The 24,375-nt window shown below is 38.9% G+C and overlaps 1 protein-coding gene across 6 annotated transcripts in view; it reads right to left on the bottom strand.

Annotated features, from left to right (window-relative positions):
• ANK3 (ankyrin 3) overlaps window positions 1-24,375 on the bottom strand; it is a 562,075-nt gene that overhangs the window by 432,229 nt on the left and 105,471 nt on the right. For 4 of the 6 annotated variants that reach the window (XM_082407428.1, XM_082407425.1, XM_082407430.1 and 1 more), the window contains one exon: window positions 16,181-16,219. The exons of 1 other annotated variant lie outside the window; for it this stretch is intronic. Coding sequence is in view for 1 of the 5 variants with exons in the window: in XM_082407425.1 (XP_082263551.1) it covers window positions 16,181-16,219 (39 nt within the window). In the remaining 4 variants the exon portion in view is untranslated. Of the gene's footprint in view, window positions 1-16,180; window positions 16,220-24,375 lie in introns of those variants that run through there. One more of the 6 variants, XM_082407423.1, reaches the window with a different exon arrangement.

The following is a 24,375-nucleotide window of genomic DNA, read 5'->3' as shown; positions in this document are numbered from 1 at the left end:
GGACACCCTGCCCCCCCATCATGTATCTATGGATTCAGGAATGGGGAAAAGTACATTTTTATTTTCAGGAACATCTAACTGAAATCTGGCATCTCCTTGCATTATAAATATAGGCATGATACAAACCACAGCGTATTAACAGTACCTGCAACTATCACCAATAGAAATAACAATTACTTTCCTATCACACACTATAGTTAGGCAGATATCTCATGATATTGCTTAAACTCATCATGATTTCAAAAATATAGCTGATGTTAAACTCTGCTAGACTTTATTACTTAATGCATTAGTAAGTACATCTATTACTTAATCACAATTTTTAATCTTTGGTAACTATTCTAATATAACTAACTTCTCATATATTTTATTTTACATATTTAAAATCTTCTTTCCGAGAAGAGGTTCATAGGCTTCATCAGTTGGCCAGAAAAGCCTAAAAAAAGGTCAGTTTGAGAGTTCAGATGTAACAAGAAAGCATCTATCTTCAAACCAGCGAAGGGCACCACTCAGCAAATGCTTGTGGGTTGAAGAAATGAAAGAAATTAGCATTCCTAACTACTGTTTTACGGTTTGATTTATAAAAATAGTTCACCTCTACAAAGAACTAAGACAAGGTATCAGTCCTTTTTCCAATAGTCACTGATACACTGACACTTCATACACAAAACCGCAGCAGTGACAAAGGCCTGAGCTAGAACCCCACTTGCTTTGGCAGGGCATGAGTGGTAAAGCTCATCCTAAATGCTTTGAATTGCTCTGTCCTAAAATGTGAGCGTGGCCTCATGCAATAAAACACTCCATAATGAATGTAAAAAATAAAAAACAATTTTTTCCCATAGTAAGCTAAATTACAAGGGGAAAATGCAAATGATAATGTTTATATGCAAATGTTATATCTCTGAATTTCAAAAACATTTATATCAGTTTTAATGTTCTGTTTCATTTCTTCAAATAATTTACATAGCCATCTGCAGAAAAAAAAAATTGCTAAGTGCTATTTTCAAGCATAAAAGCAAGGGATTGCAGTAATGAAATGTTGATTATCATAAGAAATTTCATCAAACATGTTACTAAAATCCGTATCCCGTGGCTATAGATTTACATGAATCACCAGCATAGTAAAATCATCAGAGAGAACACAGGTTTAATTTCACATGAGTTTTTCCTAGTGAAATCATTTTGGCTCCTAATTATTGCCAGTTCTTTGTGTCATCACAGCTATTAGTTCAATAACCCAAGCTGCTATGTGGCCAGATATCAATATCATGCTCATTGATATGCAGCTTCTACAATCCACCATTTCCTCCCTTGGAACAGTGGCAGAAGATCTGTATCATTTCAGTCTCCCTACCTCCTCTTCTCTACCTGTAAGACTACTATTCTGAGGCACACTCCTCAGTCTCACTGAATCAACATCAATGTATAATTAAAAACATAAACATCAGTTATAAGCATTTACCCAAGCATTTGTTTAAAAGCTGACTCGTTAGTATTTGAAAGACAAAATCTGTAAAGGTCAAGGATTTACAATGGGGGTGAGGATGGGGGAATGGGCAAATAGGTGAAGGGGGTTAAGAGGCACAAACTTCCTGTTTTAGAATAAATAAGTCATGGGGATGTAATGTACATGATAAGGAATATAGTCAATAATACTGTAATAACTTTGAATGGTGACAAATGGCTTCTAGACTTACTGTGGTAATCATTTCATAATGTATAAAAATATCAAATCACTGTTGTACACCTGAAACTAATATAATACTGTAAGTCAACTAAACTTCAATTTAAAAAAGGATACAAATATGTTTTAAAAAGAAGGATTTATGGGCTTCCCTGGTAGCACAGTGGTTGAGAATCCGCCTGCCAATGCAGGAGACACAGGTTTGAGCCCTAGTCCGGGAAGATCCCACATGCCACGGAGCAACTAAGCCCATGTGCCACAACTACTGAGTCTGCACTCTAGAGCCCGCGAGCCACAACTACTGAGCCCGCATCCTGCAACTACTGAAGCCCGTGCACCTAGAGCCCATGCTCCACAACAAGAGAAGCCACCGCAATGAGAAGCCCGCACACTGCAACCAAGAGTAGCCCCCGCTCACCACAACTAGAGAAAGCCCACACGCAGCGACGAAGACCCAACACAGCCAAAATAAATAAATAAATAAAATAAATACATTAAAAAAAGAATTTACATACAAGATGGCTCCAAAAACTTAAGTCAGAATAAGTCCTGATTACAAAGGTTTAAATGATCTTCTATTCAGAGATGACTTTCAAAGACAAAAGAGCTAGAGGTACCGCAGATTCAAAGCCACTGGTTTATGTCAGAGACGTGCACAATAAATAAAAACCAGAAGTAGCAGAATGGAAAGCTACCTGTATGTTTTCTTAATAAAAGAGTGGCTGAAGCAGTATGTGTGACTCCACCACGTTTTATAAAACAATTTCATCTGCTTCAAGGCCTAATTTCAACACCTACTTGTCACCTTTTTATCTAAAAAGATCAACCCAAAATGCCTTCAACAAATAAAGTATCTTTGTAAAAGGCATTTCTATAAATAATACTCCCCAAAGGATGTAAACACACAATACCAAAAACAAGAGCTGACAAAAAAATAATAATAATAATAATCAAAAGAAAACATTGTCTCTCATTTGATTGCTGGCTTGTGACAAAGCTTGTGAACTCCTCTTGGTTGCTTAGCAACCAGTCTAAGCAGCGCTCCAACCTGTAAGAAATTTCCATGCCAGAGCTATGGAAATAGACGCTATCTACTCAGTGTATTTTTCAAGGTTACCTATATTTGCAAAAGAAAAAAAGGAAGACAGAATACTGCCCTTGGGGTTTCTAGAGCCAAAGACCTAGAAGGAAGTTCTCTAATAATACTTTGAGCCCCTCTATGATAGTTCCTCACCACCAATGCTCTAAGCAGACAACTCCCATATTGGGAAGGAAAGGCCCCAACACCCATAGGAAGTGTGTGTCATCACTGAAACAAAACAACCAAGGCTCCACAAAACCAAATTACTAAGTTCAAGAGTTAGAAGGTAGACAGTGGACCTTTGCTCCATAAGCACCACTATTCATGGCTCACTTTCTATGCTGTTCCCAAGATTGCCATTGAACAACAGAACAAGATTTATTTTAGGTTTTGCTGTCTTCGTTTTCCAATAAACACATCATTATAACTTTCTTTTAGAATCTTCCACCATCCTTGATTATGTCTGATCACAGCACTAGACAATCCCTAAAATGAGCAATTTATTTCCATAGAGACTCATCTTAAAAGCTTGAGCCTGGTAAACATAATGAGTAAACTTACTGGCATCACCACAAGTGACAGGCACAGACCAGTCTGTCTCCATCTTGGTTCCGAAAGGAAAAAACAAGGTGTGATGAGCCCAGACCCAGGTGCTCTCAGAGAAAGGAAAAGCAGAGACACACAGAGAATGGTTCGTGTTCATTGGTGAACTGGTGTTAGTTTCTCTATACTTAGTTACGGATTCTATCCATTCATGTTTAATGTCCAGGCCACCAAGGAAGAGGCCGTGCCTGCTTCTCACAGGGAAATGACATGAATGGTGGCATGTGGTCTCTTAAATGAGTTGGATAGTGGGATAGTGAAACAAAGCACTGGACCAAGGTCCGGGCTCTAGTTACAGGAAGGTCAATTATGGGACTTGTGTAAGTCATATAAATTGAGCTTCCATTTGTCTATAAAGTTATATCAAGAAGAGCTTCTCTGCCCATTTCATAAGGATGGCCTAAAAAAAAATCAATAAAATAAAGTAACAGGAAGCATATACAACTTCTAAATACTCTTTCTCATTTTGTGCAACACTTCCTGCTTCCTCGAGACACGTTGTAGGGGGTGTCATGCTGGTACTGATTATCTCCAGAGATCCACATTATTAGTAGACGGTAACATTATTTCAGCTTATTTCTGTCTATAACAAAGTGCTTGGGAAAATAAAAACGCAGCTTTATCATTAGACTTTAAACCAGCAGAAAATATAGTGCTAGCTGTTGATGGGCAGTAACACTGACAGCTAGAAAAGAAACATAAAAAATAAAAGGTAATCATTCAGGAATTCCCTGGTGGTCCAATGGTTAGGACTCTGCGCTTTCACTGCCGAGGGCCCCAGTTTGATCCCTGTCGGGGAGCTAAGATCCCACAAGACGCACGGTGCAGCCAAAAAAAAAAAGTAATCATTCTTCAGTTCCCTATTATTTCCTGATTTTAACAAATGATGTATCTCAGATTTTCGATGGTTGAATTAGGACAAAAAGCAAACACAATTGTAAATTGTGCTGGGCAACATTTTCCTTTGGAACACTGATAACAGTACAAAATTAAAAATAATTTAAAAGCTCTGATTAGTCCAATTAATTGGTCTCATGAGATGATTTAGAAAAAGTACACATCATCCTTTTTTTTTTTTAGTAAAAGGCGAAAGATGTATTCAGTAGTAAGAGAAAACAAGAGTATTACATCATCCTTTTTTAAACATATATTTCTATAAAGAGAAAAGTCTTCCCTCATTTGGTGATTAAAAATATTTACTTTTTCATTAAAAAGTATGCCTTGGAGATATATATATATATATCTGTTGAATTAAAAGTAAAAAAAATTTTAGATGCCGGAGAGTGTCTAAGAGCTGATTAATTTAAGGTGAAATCTTGCTAGGCATGTACTCATGAACGGTTAACCTTTGTTTAGGCATATTAACATCATTTGTAGAAACTGTTGAGTTCACTTAATACAGCAGGCAGGTGGGAAAGGCCAGTCTGCAGCAGGGAGCACAGAATCACAGAAGAGAGAAGAGGAATCTGAAATGGAAAACTGCCGCTACACAGCTGAGAAGTGTTTTCTCCCATGGCTATAAGCCTTGACCTGTCACATTACTCATTTCAGCTTCCTGCACAATCTCAAAAGCATCACCTACGTCATGATAAATGTGCTTGAATCATCAATAGCTAAGTCTACTAGCAAATGTGACTCTTGGTTCCCTGCCCCCCGGATCCGGCAGGAAGAACGCTTGCACAGAACAGATGTATGGAATACACCCAACAAGCTGTTGTATGTTGAGTTCACGCCTTATTTCATGCAGAGGTATCAGGGAAATGAGAGAGCTTAAACCTTTATTTGAAATGGAACAGATACAGAACTGCAAAGGAAATATAGTCTTTAGGAGAGGAAAGGCTTATTGAATCAGTCTTTCCCACATATACATGTGTTCACTGAAGGCAAGAACTTAAAAAAAAGCATTGCCTTCCAGGCCAAGACACAAAGAACTAATATTTTCTCAGTAAAGCTCTGTGCTAGGGACCATACTGGGTGTTATAAACAGTCCCATAAGGTAGGTATCACATCTAATTTATAGATGGGTAACCAGAGCTCCAAGAAGTAAAGTGAGGGACTTCCCTGGCAGTCCAGTGGTTAAGACTTCACTTTCCAGCGCAGAGGGTGTGGGTTCGATCCCTGGTTGGGGAGCTAAGATCCTACATGCCTCACGGCCAAAAAACCAAAACATAAACAATAGGAGCAATATTGTAACAAATTCAATAAAGACTTCAAAAATGGTCCACATCATGGCACATATATACAATGGAATATTACTCAGCCATAAAAAGAAATGAAATGGAGGTTTTTGTAATGAGGTGGATGGAGTTAGAGTCTGTCATACAGAGTGAAGTAAGTCAGAAAGAGAAAAACAAATACAGTATGCTAACACATATATATGGACTCTAAGGAAAAAAAAAAAAAACAAAGGTCATGAAGAACCTAGTGGCAAGATGGGAATAAAGACACAGACCTACTAAAGAATGGACTTGAGGATATGGGGAGGGGGTGGGGTGAGATGTGACAGGGTGAGAGAGTGTCATGGACATATATACACTACCAAATGTAAAATAGATAGCTAGTGGGAAGCAGCCGCATAGCACAGGGAGATCAGCTCGGTGCTTTGTGACCACCTAGAGGGGTGGGATAGGGAGGGTGGGAGGGAGGGAGATGCCAGAGGGAAGAGATATGGGAACATATGTATATGTATAACTGATTCACTTTGTTTAAAAGCAGAAACTAACACACCATTGTAAAGCAATTATACTTCAATAAAGATGTTAAAAAAAAAAATGGTCCACATCAAAAAAAAATCTAAAAAAAAAAAAAAGAAGAAGTAAAGTGTCTTGTCTGGGGGCACTCAAGCAGTGAGAGATGGGACTAAAATTTGAGTCTGCATCATGCAGACTCTCAAGCTCATCTACACATTTCCTGCCTTTCTAATTTAAAAAAGTCTTAATAAGAAAGGCCAAATCCAACACAGAATACCTAAATCATTGTAAAAGGCTGCCTATTGAATTCTGGAAACTTTCCGGTAAAGAGCAACATACTTACATGGCACAAGGTTTTAGCATATGTTCTAACTATATCATTTCCAAGTACCTATCAGTACAGTGCTCAGGAATCCTGACAAGGCTGACATCTTAACTGATGACTCTTTTCTCAGGAGGTGATACATGCCTCAAATTATAGCTGGATATTCAAAACACTAGATCGGAGTCGAAATAAATAAGTGAAGTAAATAGCTGTCACCAATATGGCTTTACCAGTTACAAAGCTAATCTAGTGAATGTTAAAACTTTGGTGGGAGGGAGAGGGCAGGTTAGAAGCCAGAAGGCCGAGGTGAGGCGTGAAGAGCAAGGCTGTGCCCCCCCAAACCTGGGAGCAGCTGGAGAGAACAGAGAGAGGGGGGAGCTTACGTGGGAGGGGGAACCCACGTCACACGGCTCATACTGTCAGCAGCAGCGCCTGCCGACTTCCCTGCGCATGGCCAGCCAGGGCCAGTACTTGAAATGTTACACACAGAAAATGGAACAATTTTCCTGGCCTCCCTCATTCAGAATCTAATATATCAGCGGACAGCATAGCCCTGGAAAGAGCACGATTTCGGGGATCAGTTAAGCTGGGGTTCAGATCGGAGCTCTCCTATTTACCAACTACTTCGAGCCTCAGTTAAGGGTAATTAAACCAGCCTAACAGATTCATGAGAGAATCAAATGAGTTAACAGCATGTAGCACATAATGGCCACTCAGTAAATGTTAGCTCGTTTCCTTTTCTTCTACTGCACGATATGAAGTCATTAAGTATCAGCAGATTGGTTATATGTTCAAAAGACAAACTACAGTCAACTACATCAGGAAGTCTTTTTCTCTTTCGTGAACCTAAGAATGAGTACATTGGGGGTCAGGAAGCGGTGGACTGGGGAGTTTGAGGTTAGTAGATGCCAACTATTACATATAAAATGATGGACGACAAGTTCCTACTGTATAGCACAGGGAACTATATTCAATGTCCTGGGATAAACCATAATGGAAAAGAATTTTTAAAAAAAGAACACATATGTGTCCTGTTTTCTTTCTGGCCTGAGACAGAATCACTTTTGAGTTGGAATTGCAGGCTGAGCAGTGGATGATATGCATTACAGTCTACCGTGAAGAAAGGAGCCCACCATCATAGCTTGGAGTAAACAGCATTTATCACACTGAGGCTCCCCCCAGGTCCTCCCCCTGGATGAATTAGCAGAGCAGCTCTTAGCAAGAGGCTCAGCAAGAATCTGGAATTATGAAGACTTTTTAGAGCTCTAACTTCCATCACTATATACGTTATACAAATACAGACTATACGTGTGTGTGTGCATGCAACCGTATGTATACATACATACATATATATTACATATAGTGATACCTATATATATATAGTGATAACATACACATTAGATAGGTGGATAGATACATAGACAGACTGATAAACATTTATCATTAAGACCAAAATGAGATTAACATTCTCAAATCCCGTTCATCTATTTTGGTCCAACTTTTAGAATATCACAAATGGATGTAGAGGTGTATGTCATGCGGGTCAGGGAAGCATTCATGGGAAGAAACTTTGATCATTTTGAAATTGGCATTTAAAGCATCATTGCCCAGATCTGTCAGCAACTTCTTGCCTACTGCTTCATTACTACACTATTAAAAATGTTAAGTCCTCATAATTTTCTGGGTATTACCACCATTCTCTTAACACTTACCACATGGAAGATGGGCTTAGAATGCCATCAACTGAGGAAAAAGGAAGGAGGAAGTGGCATCTGCATGTTGATGGTGATGATACTTAACATTTAGCAAATCCATGTAATGCACCAAGAACTTTTTTGAGAATGGTGAGTTCTCATTTTATTTTCATAATAACTCTCTGAGGTAAGGACCTGTTATTATTCTGCCTTAGAAATGAGAAAATTGAGGAATATAAACAGGCAGGTAACTTGTTCACAATTCCCAACTGGGAACTAATCTGCCAGACTTGAACCAGTAGGCTACCCTGTCCTCTGGAAGAAGGTGATCAGGAACCATACCATTCCCCAAGCTAGGACCACACGGAAAGCATCATAAAGATGAGAGCTGTAAGGTGAGAATTTACCTTAGAATTCCAGGGTACTAATTTGAGTTCTAGAGACTCAGTTCACATAGTAAGCCTTTCAGATGTGATCATGGCTTTAGATGTGTTATGGATTAATTCATAAGAAGGTCTGCCACAAAGGGACTTCCATAAGTGTTTAAAAAAAGAGTGAAATTAGAAGACAGTGTCCAGGTAGCTTGGAATCTACCCCAATGCTCCAAAGAGAATATTAACATATTCAATACCTTACTATATTGTGATCCACAATTGCATCCAATTTGATGTGAAGCAGGTCTATACTAGATTGATCTCCTTAGCTGAGAATTCAAAGCCCCCAGCATGACTCTAGCCTACCTTTTCAGCCACATTCACCATCCTTTTCAGCCATAATTACCACCTTTTGATTTTCAGATCAAAAATATGACCCAATACTGTGTTGTAACATGTTTTCTAAAAATTAACATATTTGAAAACAATTCTACAGTTAACAGTTATACCATAGTTGGAAAATACATGCTTGTTTACTAAATTTTTAAATTAAACTTTGCAAGTTGAACATAATATAAAGAGAATTAGAAGGCAAAGGAACTCTAGAAAAATATTTCCACCAAAATGGAGTCAAAGGACTAAGGATATTAATATATAAAAAGCTCCTATGAATTGACGAGAGAAACGTTGATACCCTAAAACAATAATGCCCAAAGACAAGGATAGACAATTCACAAAAGAAGAGGTTAAATGTTTACTAAGATAAAACAATGTTTACTAAGCATGAAAAAAAAAGGATGGGGACCTTTTGGAAAGATTTTTTTACAATATTGTACTTTTAGAAATGGAACTTTATCAACTGCCAAACTCTTGAATCTAGTAACCAATCCAAACTAGTAGTGTCACTATCATATGTTAAGTCCTTTTACAGGGTAAATATGACAGCCTCACCACTGACTTGAGCAAAGCATAATAAACATGCAGAAAAAAATAAAATAGATTATTCTCTGAACTTTCAGGGAGACAGTAAATAGACAGCATCAGAGATCTGGGAGAAAATACTGTGATAACAGACATCATTTCCGAAATCTTTAACAGCTCTAAAATGGCGTACTGGAAACCAGAGGGTCAGTTGAAAAATTGGATTTTCTCCTGTGTAGAAGGATCCTAGGGAGGACCATTTTGAGAGAGCACGAGATTAACACGTTTTAGTTATTGATTCTTTGGTCTGCTGGGCCAGGATTCTAAGCTCATAGGTTCTGAGCTTGCGTAAGTTACTTGTATGTGAAAACTACATGTTAGTTAACTAACGACTTGTCATTTATAAGATGATTTCTGATACAGGTAAATTATATACATTTGTAACTATTCTGACTAAGAGTTATGATTCTTTAATCTTCCAAATCCCCCTTTCATTCTCTACATACCCCCTTATCTCTCCCCATCACATTCTCTCTCTCTCTCTCTCTCTCTCTCACACACACACACACACACACACACACACACACATACACACATGTATTCCTAACACATTTTTTAAAGGACCAACAATAGACTTCTCTTTAGAACAGAAATCAAAGCAAACACATCTTCCTTGAATGTCATGACAAAATGTTTCAGGACTGACACTCCCAAGAGAAAATGGGAGTCTTTTCTTCCTACTGACCACACACCTTCAAGAAGGGCCCACTTGAAGGAGCAAAGAGCAAAGACACATCTCAGCCTTCAGATCGGTCCTGAACTAAGGGAAGTGACAGCGGGTGCGGCCAGAGCTCTCTCACATCTGGACCTCACGTCAGTCAGTCTCTCCCCATAAAGACCTTCAGGGCAGCGGGGCGTCCGCATGCTGGCAGCTCTGATCTGTTCCGAATGTAGAAGGAAAACACACTTTCGCAAACACCACCAATCATCCAGGTATTTTTAGTCAGACTTATTGTAACCCGTACCCTTAAGATGGGCATGAGTCAATTCTGACAGTTCTTAGAGTTGTGTCACCAGGAGGCAGACTTTGCCCAACACGAGGGAGCATCGTTCCTGATTACTCATATTCTTCAGGTCAAAGACAAAAGAATTCTATCAAAGCAGCTCATGCTTTACTTCATCCTTTCTATTAACTAAATCACATGTTCTGACAGCACACCTATGTGCAGATGTCAAGTCACATCTACAAACATCTAAATCAAAGGCCTGCCTAGGCAAGTCTTTGGCGGACAAGATTTAAAAAGTGACCTCGGGGGGCTTCCCTGGTGGCGCAGTGCTTGAGAGTCTGCCTGCCAATGCAGGGGATACGGGTTTGAGCCCTGGTCTGGGAGGATCCCACATGCCGCGGAGCAGCTGGGCCCGTGAGCCACAACTACTGAGCCTGCGCGTCTGGAGCCTGTGCTCTGCAACAAGAGAGGCCGCGACAGTGAGAGGCCCGCGCACCGCGATGAAGAGTGGCCCCCGCTTGCCGCAACTAGAGAAAGCCCTCGCACAGAAACGAAGACCCAACACAGCCAAAAATAAAAATAAATTAATTAATAAATTAATTTTAAAAAAAAAGTGACCTCGGTTTCTTAAATGCTGCCATTTGATTCACATTCTATAAAAACACATAATCAAAATAGTGGGGTGGGGGGAGAGTCCAATACCAGACATAATAAATGGGTTTCCTTTCATTTTTCTTGATACTCTTTTTATCTCATTAAACTCAGAATTCACCCAAGCCACGCCTTCAATTTATGCACCATGAAGTCATTTCTCCTCATTCTCTAATCCCAGGAAGGCTTTAATATTTTAACTGGGTGAGAGGATTCAATAACAGGGATTATGAAAAAAAATGACAGGGATTCTGTGTTGCCTCCTGGGGCCCCGTTTTGCTAGCCGAGGGGGTTGAACATGAAGTGCCTGGAAAGGGAGGGTCTGGAGTGGGTATCAAGCAGTGAGGGGCCTCTTTAGAGTTCAGATCTCTGGCTTCTGGTATGTTCTTTGAAACTGACAAGAGAGAAGGCAGACTCAGCTGACAGACCAGTCAGGTTCCAAAGCACCAAGACAGTTGAGTTTATACTCAAACCAAATAGAGGCCAGAAGAGATACTGCCAAGATCCCCCCCAAAAAGTAGAAGAAACCCTTCACTTTGGGGATAAAAGGCATCAGCTCTGAGCCTCTTTTTGCCCCAGTCAGTTTTGATCACTCGCCTAACTGAATTCCTGATGCTGTTGGAGGCTCTAGAGAAATCACTTCAGCCTGGCATTCCCAACAGCTGCCTAAGGTCTTCAGACATCACAGGTACAAAGCCAGGACTTCAGTAAAGACAGCATTTAAACCACGCGTAAAAGACTGCTATAGAACGTAGGTAGCAAGACCACACATTCATTCCAGAAGCTGTTTAAATGACTAAAGGCTAAATAAAGGAGGTCAGTCTGTGCACAAATACATGAGTAGAACAGAACAAGAAAGTTCTAAATCCACGCACGAGTAGTTGTTTCATTCTCATAGAAGATTTAAGATCAACAAAAATGTTTCAATCGTGAAACGTGACAATGTATATTTTTGTTCTTCGCCAGATTATTGGTAAAATTCATGTTTCGTTCATTCTGAAAATGGTATCAATTATTAACTATGCTAGATTTAAGATTCTAAAGCAGAGAATGCTTTTGAGCAACCACAGAATCCTAGAAATAGAGTAAAAATGGGGGAAGCTGGGAGACAGCCATTCCTGTTTTAATTCTACTATCATTATCTTAGACAACCTTTTAAGATTTTTATTTATCTAACTACATAAAATGAGAGTTTTAAATGAAACCAATCAAAACCTACCTTAGCTTTGAAATTCTGAAGATCTCCGTTCAGCCCTCTGCAGAGCCACTAAATGGGAGCTATGATTTTGATCCATTTCACATATGATTCAATTTTTTTAACTTTAGAAAATGAAGATAGTGATACTCTTGTCCCCTAAAATTACTGGAAAAGAAAATACCCTAAATGTGCAAAAGTTCTTCAAGAGGTCAGACATATGAAACATGGGCAAGATGAAATTAAGTGTAGGACTCAGATGAATCTGGTTTCAGCTTATCACTAGTGACACAAATAACACTGACCAGCAACACTGCAACATCCTGCAGAGGTGAGACCCTGCCGGTGACACGATGAGAAATGCCTACTGAACCGATGTAAAAATTTCCACAGACGACATTATCATTCTTATGAGTAGCTCATGACCCTCCAAGGTCGGTATTACTCTGCCATTTCATTGAACAACAACAAAATAACATGAGTTAAGGAAGATAATTCAAGTGCACTTATATGTTAAATTAGGGTAGTGACATGTGTAAGCAAAATAACTAAAGGTTCTATAGACAAGAAATGGAATCATAAGTTATTATTGGGTTTAGCCATATGAAATAGCTGGTGTTTTTGACATACCAAAATGGCAATTTCACATCATTCAACCTTATAAAATCTATACATATGTGTGCGGAAGTCACCTTAGAACAAACACTAAGTCGTAATAACATGAATTATATTGTTTGGAGATATTTATTGAGCTCTTATTATGTCACTGAGTTAAATGTTTCATCTCACAACAAACCTATGAGGTAGGTACTCTTACTATTTTCAAATGAGGAAAATGAAGCATAGAGCAATTCAGTACCTTGTCCAAGAGCAGAGAGTCAAGTAGAGATGACATTCAAAAGCAGTCTGTCTTAACTGTTGCCTTAGCCTGACAGTTGGAAAGCATAATACCTCCCAGACTAAAAGCAGAAAGACCAGTGGAAGTTATGAGCATGTGGAAAGATGAATGGTAGAAACTGTAGGTTTGGTTCCAGACCACCACAATAAAGCAAATACTGCAATAAAGCGAGTGACACCAAATTTTTGGTTTCCTAGTACATATATAAAAGTTATGTTTACACTACACTGTAGTCTATTAAGTGTGCAATATTATTATGTCTAAAAAAACAATGTACATGCCTTAATTAAAAAATACTTTATTGCTAAAAAATGCTCACCATCATCTGTGCCTTCAGTGAGTCAGTAATCTTTTAGCTGGTGGAGGGTCTTACCTCGATATTGATGGCTGCTCACTTGTCAGGGCGGTAGTTGCCGAAGGTGGCAATTTCTTAAAGTAAGACAACAATGAAGTTTGCTGCATTAATGGACTCTTCCTTATATGAAAGATTTCTCTGTAGCATCCAATGCGGTTTGATAGCATTTTACCCACAGAACTTCTTTCAAAATTGGAGTCCATCCTCTCAAACCCTGCCACTGCTTTATCAAATAAGTTTATGTAATATTCTAAATCCTTTGCTGTCATTTCAACAATCTTCACACAGCATCTTCACCAGGAATAGATTCCATTTCAAGAAACCACTTTCTTTGTTTCTTTGCTTCCATAAGAAGCAACTCCTCATCCATTCAAGTTTTATCGGGAGATTGCAGCAATTCAGTCACATCTTCAGGTTCCACTTCTAATTCTAGTTCTCGTGCTATTTCCACCCCAACTGTAGTTACTTTCTCCACTGAAGTTGTGAACCCCTCCAAGTCATCCATGAGGGTTGGAATCAACTTCTTCCAAACTCCTGTTAAGGTTGATATTTTGACCTCTTCCCATGAATCATGAATGTTCTTAATGGCATCTAGAATGGTGAATCCTTTATAAAACTTTTTTCAGTTTACGTTCTCCAGATCCATCAGAGGAATCACTATCTATGGCAGCTATGGTCTTATGAAATGTGTTTCTTAAATAATGAGGCCTGAGAGTTGAAATTACTGCTTGATCCATGGGCTGCAGAATGGATGTTGTGTTGGCAGGCATGAAAACAGCATTAATCTCATTGTACATCTCCATCAGAGCTCTTGGATGACCAGGTGCATTGTCAATAAGCAGTAATAATTTAAAAGGAATCTTTTTTTCCTAGCAGAAGGTCTCAACAGTAGGCTTAAAATATTCAGTAAACCATGTTGTCAACAGATGTGCTGTTATCCAGGCTTTGTTGTTCCATTTACAGACCACAGGCAGAGTAGGTTTAGTGTAATTTGTAAGGGCCCTAGAATTTTCAGGATGGTAAATGAGCATTGGCTTCAACTTCAAGTCACCAGCTGCATTAGCCCATAACAAGAGTCAGCCTGTCCTTTGAAGCTTTCAAGTGAAGCCAGGCATTGACTTCTCCTCTCAAGTTATGAAAGTCCTAAATGGCATCTTCTTCCAATAGAAGGCTGATGTGTCCACATTGAAAATCTGTTGTTTAGTGTAGCCACCTTCAAAATCTTAGCTAGATTTTCTGGATAACTTGCTGCAGCTTCTACATCAGCACTTGCTGCTTCACTTTGCACTTTGATGTTATGGAGATGACTTCTTTCCTTAAATCTCATGAACCAACCTTTGCCAGCTTCAAACTTTTCTACTGCAGCTTTCTCATCTCTCTCAGCCTTCACAAAATTGAAGGGAGTTAGGACCTTGCTCTGGATTAGGCTTTGGCTGAAGGGAATGTTGTGGCTGGTTTGAACTTCTATCCAGACCACTACAACTTTCTCCATATCAGCAATAGGGCTGTTTCACTTTCTTATCATTTGTATGTTCCCTGGAGAAGCACTTCTAATTTCCTTCAAGAACTCTTCCTTTGCATTCACAACTCAGCTGATTGGAGCAAGAAGCCTAGCTTTTGGCCTTTAAGGTGAGAGGCACCTTTCACTTGAACACTTAGAGGCCATTGTAAACTTATTAATTAGCCTAATTTCAATATTGTTGTGTCTCAGGGAATAGGTAGGCCCAAGGAAAGGGAGAAATAGGGGGGAAGGCCGGTCAGTGGAACAGTCAACACACACATTTATTAAGTCTGCCATCTTATATGGATGTGGTTCATGGAGCCCCAAAACAATTACAATAGTAACATCAAAGATCACTGATCACAGATCACCATAACAAATATAACAGTCACGAAAAAGTCTGAAGTATTGTAAGAATTACTGAAATGTGACACAGAGACACAAAGTGAGCAAACACTGTTGGAAAAATGACACCAACAGACTTGCTTTATGCAGGCTTGCCCCAAACCTTCACTTTGTAAAACACACAAATAAACAAACAAAAACAAACAAAAAAAATGCAACATCTGCAAAGCACAGTAAAGTGCAGTGCAATAAAACAAGGTGTGCCTATACTCATCACTGTACGGGGAAAAGGCACCCACATGGCCCACCGAGCAGAACACCCCTCAAGGTTAGACAGACACATCAGGTTATCATGGCGAAAAAGTCTTTCACTATTAAAATCTTCAAACTGGCTCTCCTTGTGCTAATGCCAGATCTAGAAGCCAATGACCGATCATAATTGGACTCCCATGCAGGCTTTTCAAACAGGAGAGAAGGAATGTACTAATGAGGTAAGCCAAGCATTGGGCTCTCATGGCATCATAAACGGAGAAATTGATGCTGCATCAGCCTCCAAGGGACATGGCTACTCTCACGTGCCATAAAGTCAAACCTCGAACTACACAGCTGAGGACCAGGTGTGGAATACAGTGAACATCCTCAAGGTACCATCCTACCATGAACTCGTGTCCAGGTGACCATGTCACCCCACTAGGCAAACTATAAAAGCTTTCAACTTATGCTCTAATTTTAAAAAACTAATAAACTAGTTAAAAGTAGCATCTCATATAAAAAATTCATTTGAGTCCATGTTTACAATTACAACAAAGAAAGGAAACCAAAAATAATAGATTTGTTGAAGTCACTGTTAATTTACCTTTCTAGAGCCTCGTGAATAGTAGGATCCATAGTCATCCTAAAAACAAAGAAATCAACATTTAGCAAATATGAAAGAATTTCATATATTTACCATGACAGTAGTTTACAAATGCTTGTTATTAATGGACTTAAAAACATAGGAAGTAGGGGAAGGGTAAGCTGGGACGAAGTGAGAGAGTGTCATGGACATATACACACTACCAAATGTAAAATAGATGGCTAGTGGGAAGCAGCCGCACAGCACAGGGAGATCAGCTCGGTGCTTTGTGACCACCTAGAGGGGTGGGATAGGGAGGGTGGGAGATGCAAGAGGGAGGAGATATGGGGATATATGTATATGTATATCTGATTCACTTTGTTATACGGCACATACTAACACAGCAATTACACTCCAATAAAGATATTAAAAAAAAAAAAAACATAGGAAGTGCCTTAAAAGGGGACACAAAGAAAAACAGAGGAAATATGATGGATTACAGGGAAAGAAGTCTGCAGGAAATGCTTAGATTACTACGCAATAAAGAAAAGCTCGGAAGTATGCACACCCAATCAATGGCATCAATAATCTGAATAGAATTTTTAAAGACGAAGTTGTGCCAAATGCACAAAAAGTATGACCCTGAACTTGAAATGAATATGCCCATGAGATACAGCTTCGACAGTTATAGTAAAGATAAGGCAAAAAAATTTTCCTCTGTGTGAAAATGCTGGCACAGTGAAACATTTTTCCATACCATTTCCCTCCACAGCTATTATGAGAAATCCATTTTCGTTCTCAAACTTCATTACCACAAATATTGTTTACCAAGAGCCAGAAATGACAAAGCAGGTAAAAGCCAAAAGCCTGAACATGCAAGAGATGACATGGCTCCTGTAATATTATTACAGCCTCGAAAGAGAAAACTAAGGACCCACTTTGAGAACAGGTACTCCAAGATGAAGGTTATGGCTGACTTTCTGCTTTTACAAAATGCTAACTTTATTCCATCAGGGAAAAAAAAAATGCTCTTAGCTTGTTTCCTATTAGGATATAGCAATATGTGCAAGATGCAAATTATTCCAACAGGAATCAAAGCTTATGTATGTAGAATATGAAGAAAGGAACATTCTGCTTTGGACCTTCAGTTCTAGCGATGCTTGCATTAGTTAACTCAGCTCTACCAAAACCAATACAAATTGATGCCACACAGATTATTTAATCTGTCAGTTTTTAAAAATCCACTATCAAATCATAAATAATTAAATCTGAAATTTGAAGTTTCTATCTAAGGTTCCATTAAAGGAAAATAAAATTAACATTTCTAAAACCTTACTTTATTCTTAGCCATATTTTTAAATTTAATCTTTACATCTTCTAAAACAATAACGTTAATAACTTTTTTTTTTTTGGCTGCGTTGGGTCTTCGTTGCTGAGCGCGGGCTTTCTCTAGTTGCAGCGAGCGGGGGCTACTCTTCGTTGCGGTGCACGGGCCTCTCATTGCGGAGGCTTCTCTTGTGGAACACGGGCTCTAGGCATGCGGGCTTCAGTAGTTGCAGCACGCGGGCTCAGTAGTTGTGGCATGCGGGCCCTAGAGCACGCGGGCTTCAGTAGTTGTAGCGTGTAGGCTCAGTAGTTGCGGCGCACAGGCTCTAGGGTGCACGGGCTTCAGTAGTTGTCGCGTGTGGGCTCAGTAGCTGTTGCTCGCGGGCTCTAGACCCAGGCTCAATAGTTGTGGCACACGGGCTTACTTGCTCCGCAGCATGTGGGATCTTCCCGGACCAGGGCTCGAACCCGTGTCCCCTGCATTGGCAGGCGGATTCTTAACTACTGTGCCACCAGGGAAGTCCCAATAACTTTTTATAATTATATATGAAAGCAATATACATTCATTGTAGAAAATATGCAAAATGCAGAGAATAAAAACCCATCACGGGCTTCCCTGGTGGCGCAGTGGTTGCAAATCTGCCTGCCAATGCAGGGGACACGGGTTCGAGCCCTGGTCTGGGAGGATCCCACATGCCGCGGAGCAACTGGGTCCGTGAGCCACAACTACTGAGCCTGCGCGTCTGGAGCCTGTGCTCCGCAACGGGAGAGGCCGCGACAGTGAGAGGCCTGCACAACGTGATGAAGAGTGGCCCCCGCTCACCACAACTAGAGAAAGCCCTTGCACAGAAACTAAGACCCAACACAGCCAAAAATAAATAAATAAGTAAATAAATTTATAAAAAAAGAAAAAACCCATCACAACCCCACCATTTAGAAGGAAATTAACATCTTCTCTTGTTCCCTTTCAATATATAAAGTTATACACACGGTATTTTAAATGAGATTTAGAATTATACTGCATATACAGTGTATCTTGCCTTTTTCCCTTAACATCAAATCATTTATATATATAATAGTCTTTGAAAACACAATCTTAATAGATCATGCATCCAAATCCTCATATTCACAAAATTCGTTCAAATATTTTCTGATATTTATTATTTAAGTCGTCTTGCTTTTCTTTTTGTCTAGTACATCTAACATTGAAATAATATCCTTGTATAAAAATCTCAACATGATACTGGCTAATTTCCTTAAGTGAAACTCACCAAAATGGAATTTCTGAAGAAAAGGCATAAACTTTTCCCATGGCATTTGTCTGTAATTTGCCCACCAAAAGGACAAAAATCTATAGATTGCCCACCAAAAGGAAAATGAACAGTGCAGCTCAGTTCCTATTTCTCAAAATGTTCAAATGTACCTTAAAATTTTCATAAAATACTTTTATTTCATAGCGAAAATAACATCTACCTTTAATTTTAATTAGTTTTTCTTATTATTACTGCAGAGTAATTTTTTAAATTTATGGTAGTTCTCCTGTTATTGCCTTTGACCATTTTTACTTAGGAAATTTGCAGTTTTCTTATTGATTTGTAAGAGTTCATTATACAATAAAGATATTAATCATTTGTGTATTATAATTGTATACATACTTTCATTTGCCTCCCTAGTCTGTTCTTTGCATTTAGGTTTGCTTTATAATGGTTTTGATGCACAGAAGTTGAAATTTTATATAATCAAGCATATCAATCATTTCTTTTGTGGTTTCTTCCATGGTTTCTATGCTTAGAAAGTTTTTCCCCAGTCCAATTTCAATGAAATAGCTACTTATATTTTCTTTTACTTGCCCTCCAACTCTGCTACTACCTTTTACCCTTGCCTCTTTTTTTTTCAATCTGTGTAGAATTTATTGTTGGTATGGTGTGAGGCGAGTACTTATGTGATTTCTGATGACCCCCTCTCTCAGTCTTTTCCCCAACACCACTGGTAAAATCACTCATTCCTTCATGGTTCATTTGTATAAGATTCACTTTGAGAGCAGTTGCTTTGAGGTACAATCTGAGCTCTAAGGTCAGTTTTGACAACAGGGTAAGTGTTCTTTAACTTCTCTAAATCTTATTTTTCCTTAAAAATAAAATGGGGATAACAATACCTATCTTACAGTTTTCTTGTAAGGTTTAAGCTAGATAATTTACAGAAAGCACTTACTTCAGTGTGTAGCACAGCACATGTGCTCAAGAAGTCAATGGCGAGGACTTCCCTGGCGACGCAGTGGTTGAGAATCTGCCTGCCAATGCAGGCGATATGGGTTCGAGCCCTGGTCCGGGAAGATCCCACATGCCACGGAGCAACTAAGCCCGTGTGCCATAACTACTGAGCCCACGTGCCACAACTACTGAAGCCCGCGTGCCTAGAGCTCGTGCTCCACAACAAGAAAAGCCACCACAATGAGAAGTCCGTGCACCACAACGAAGAGTAGCCCCGCTCACGGCAGCTAAAGAGCTCCCGCACACAGCAACGAAGACACAATGCAGCCAAAAATAAATAAATAAATAAGTAAATTTTTTTAAAAAGAAGTCAATGGCTGGACCCCAGATTCAGGGCTACTTCTCTCCCTGTGATCCATCTGTCAATTCTTGTGCTCACAGTGTAAAGTTAACAGAACACATAATATTTGGTAGGAGAAATATCTCCAATTTCTTTTTCTAAATTTTCTTGGCTATCCTGCCCTGTTTTTTCTTTACATAGGCCCCACCCACTTTTCGTTTCGGTTATTCTTAGGATGCTCTTTTCTTCCCACATTTCATTCCCATTCTCTCTCTCTCTGTCATACCTTGATACAAAGAACAAAACTTCCCAAACAATGTTTAAAAGTCACAGTGAACAACGATATCCGTATCTTTTAACTGATTAAAATATTAAAATTCTAGGGTCTCATATGATGCGCTGGATGTTGGCTATGGATTTAAAACAGGTAATCTTTATGATACTGAAGAAGCATCTTTCTATGCTTAGTTTTTTGAGACTGAATATTTTTGTCTCCATCCCACAGAGGAAACTGAATTTTAAAGAGGTAACAGGAGTTGCCCAAAGTCATAGTGGGGCCTGAATGTACACCCAAGTTGTCTGATTTCAATGCCTCTTCATTTTCCATTGCAACCATCCTACCACTCCGTAATACAGTCAAGTCTCCAACTCAGCAATATCTTTTGTCCCAAACTTAGCCGTATAAATTCATTTAGACCTTATAAAACATCGTATGAAACTAATGTAATATATGATGGCTAACTTCTCAGCTGATCTGAAGAAATGTAGATCATCCATTATTATTTGTAGAAATATTTCAAGATTTATCGATTTTGTATGGGAAAGAGAATTTAGTAGGAGATGCAGAGACATGGCTGAGAAGCCTCCGTAGTCGTCACCTAGACAGAAAGAACAAAGAACCTTCTATAACTTTGGTCCACTGAGGGCATAAACACTAGAGGTAGAAAAGGGTAGGACTTTAAAGCAAAATAGAAACTCTTGAAAAAAGAGGGTTGGGAGTTAGCAGAGGAGATGGAAACGGTGATAAAAAGTAGGGTAGAAGGAACAAGCCAGAGTAGAGTAGCCTCTTCTCCTTCTTTGTAGACCCATTATGGTTGAGGGTACCTGCTGGAGCAAAAGCCAAATATGAATACGATTTGGCCCATCTGCTTTCCTTTTCATGGCCAGCACCCAAGCTCTGACCCAAATTGTTCCCCTCCCTCTGACCCACTGCATTTTGGAAAGGCAAGTTTTCCTTCTATTGGTCTGATCCAGATAAATACATGTCTTTCTGTGCTGCTCTAGGATAGTTTGACTTCAGCAATTATTGAAAAATCGACAGGGCATTAAAAACTGCAGATAGAAGAAACCTGCAGTTTTTAAAAACCTTCAAATAAAGTTGACCCTTGTGTTTTCTAGAAGGTAATTATCCAGGCAATGCTCTTTCTCTGGGTCAGTTCTGCCCCTTCCTGGGAGAGCTCCTTTATCAGCCAGGTTCCTCCCTTCTCCCTAACAGGAATCCCCAATGCCTCCCCTCACAAACCTCTCTGGATTCCGAAACATACTGTTCTTACCATCTTTTCCCTTATTCCCCCCAGAGGAGGTCTGAGAATCTTGTTAAGTCCTCATCTGGATGACAAATAGCCAGGACATGGAAGCAACCTAAGTGTCCATCGACAGAGGAATGGATAAAGAAGATGTGGTACATATATACAATGGAATATTACTCAGCCATAAAGAAAGAATCAAATAATGCCATTTGCAGCAACATAAATGGACCTGAAGATTATCATACTAAGTGAAGTCAGACAGAGAAAGACAAATACCTTATGATATCGCTTATATGTGGAATCTAAACTATAACACAAATAAACCTATCTACAAAGCAGAAACAGACTCACAGACTTAGAGAATGAACATATGGTTACCAGGGGGAAGGGTACGGAGAAGGGACAGATTGGGAGTTTGGGACTGACATGTACACACTGCTATATTTAAAGTAGATAACCAACAAGGACCTACTGTAAAAAAAAAAAAAATTTAATTAAAATTAAAAAAAAAAAAACACCAAAGGCTTGACAAAACACATCCACACATACCCTTTTCAGCTTTACACCAGGACCCTCTCCTCCCCCTTAACCCAATCCAAGTTCCCCCCTCCTGTGTTCTCATACTGCTAAATAGGTCAAAATCATATGCTATGAGGGAAAGTGATATGTTTAAACAGAATTAGAATAAATTAAATAGAATTAAATTAATTACAACTAAATTTAGTAGAATAGAATTTAAATAGAAAATATCCCTTCTGCTTTTCTCTTCTCATAGCCCAAACCATGTACCCATGGTTCCACAGGGAAACAAAAATGCTTAATTCTTCATCCTTGTCTTGACATTAATAAAAATGGGAAGCACAATTATGTGCCCAGGGATTCCACGTTATATATATATATTTTTTAACTTTTTCAACTTGCATGTTTTTTTCTAATTACCTTTTTTTATTGATGTATAATTGAGCTACAATGTTGTATTAGTTTCAGGTGTTTAGCAAAGTAATTCAGTTACATACATATCTACTCTTTCTCAGATTCTTTTCCCAGAGAGGTTATTACAGAGTATTGAGCAGAGTTCCCTGTGCCCTACAGTAGGTTCTCGTTATTCATCTATTTTATATACAGTAGTGTGTATCTGTTACTCCTAAACTCCTTATTGATCCCTCCCGCCCACCTTGTGGTACAGTAGTGAGTATAGCTGCCTTCCACACGTTATATTATTGGGCCCCTAAAACAATCCTGTGAGAACAGGGTAGACACTCGCATTGTTAATTTATAAGAGGAAAGTGAGGAGCAAAGAGAACAGTGAATTACCTGTATGCTCAATGAGTGGCAGCAATGGAACTGGCACCCAGGATTCCTGCTGTCAAATCCAAAATTCTTCCTGTTGCCTGAAACTCTCACAGTCCCTAGAACCACAGTTACTAAACTTTTACAATTTCTATTAGAGCCACAGAGGAAATCAGGGTTCGTCTCTCAGCAGTCATTCTCCAACAAGACTATTCTTAAGTCCATGGTAATTACTTTGAGACTGTCCTACACAATTCTTGTTTCGTCCTTGACTGAATAATCTCTTAAAGCAACAAGCAAGGAAATATAGGTCAAATCATGTCTGAGTTTATAAAGGCAGGAGTGGAGGTTATTATGCTGCTATGAATGTTAAGTAAAAAAGGTTCAACATCAGTTACAATAACTATGTACAATTTTATGAATGGCTTCTTTTAAATAATGACCCTACTTCCAAGGAGATCTTGAATTCATGACTTTTCCATATCTGACATATTCCTTATGTATATATCCAGCCAGTCAATGTCTACAATAATCCAGAATTATTCCACCCACGATTCAATATGCATATCCATTATAGTTGGGAATCAAGTTTAGTTGTGTTTGTACCAACAATGTAAAAGAATAAGTTCTCATATAGTACTTACTATGTGCCAGGTACTGTTCTAAAGGGTTCACAGATACTTTCTCATTTGATCCTCACCTAACAACCTTATAGGGTCAGTACTTTTATGATCTCTTTTTACATACATGGAAACTGAAGCACAGAGAGAGTCACTTGCCCAAAGTTACACAGTAAATAAGTAACAGTAAATAAATAAGTTTAGATTTGAACCCAGATGGGGTGGTTCCACAGTCCACAGAATGTCAATACCTTGTAGTTTCCAAAAGATTTTCATTTGCTACCGAGAATTAGGCATGAATTCAAAACCCTTGTATGTTGACCGCTAGAATCAAGTATGACATCTCGAAAACCACCCTGGTTAAGAGACCATTATTTGTGTTGTTTCTCTTTTTTCTTCCTTGCAGTGACTTTTTTGTATTTAATAATGCTAATCACCAAAAACCACTTATTGTCTTAAAGTGGAAGATTTTTTAATAAATAGAAAGAGAACATACTTTCTCCAATAAAAATAAATAAAACAACAACTAGCCTTTTGGAGCTAGCGGGTATTTAATATATGCCCAGCACGAAACATGTTTAATTCTTTAAACAATATGAGGTAGGAATTATTATTGTTCCCATTTTACAGATGAAGAATCTGACATTTAGATTAAATTGCCTAGTTACACAACACTCAAACCCAATTTTCAGAGCCCTACTCTTAGCCATTCTACTAACCTGCCCTCAATCTATTCTACTGAAATAACACTGGTTAAATCAGGGAAAAGCAATTTGGGCAAATATTTCTCCACTGCAACTGCAACTGTGCAAAGCAACACAATGTAATGTGTTCCCTTACATCCACAAACGCACCAGCCGATATGTTCAAGAGGAATGTCTCCTGGAATGAAGCCCTCTAA

This window comes from Balaenoptera borealis (assembly GCF_965194805.1).
Source record: "Balaenoptera borealis genome assembly, chromosome: 10".
NCBI classification, from domain to species: Eukaryota; Metazoa; Chordata; class Mammalia; order Artiodactyla; family Balaenopteridae; genus Balaenoptera; species Balaenoptera borealis.
The sequence above is the reverse complement of the archived record's forward strand: the minus strand, read 5'-3'. Positions and strand labels throughout refer to the sequence as shown.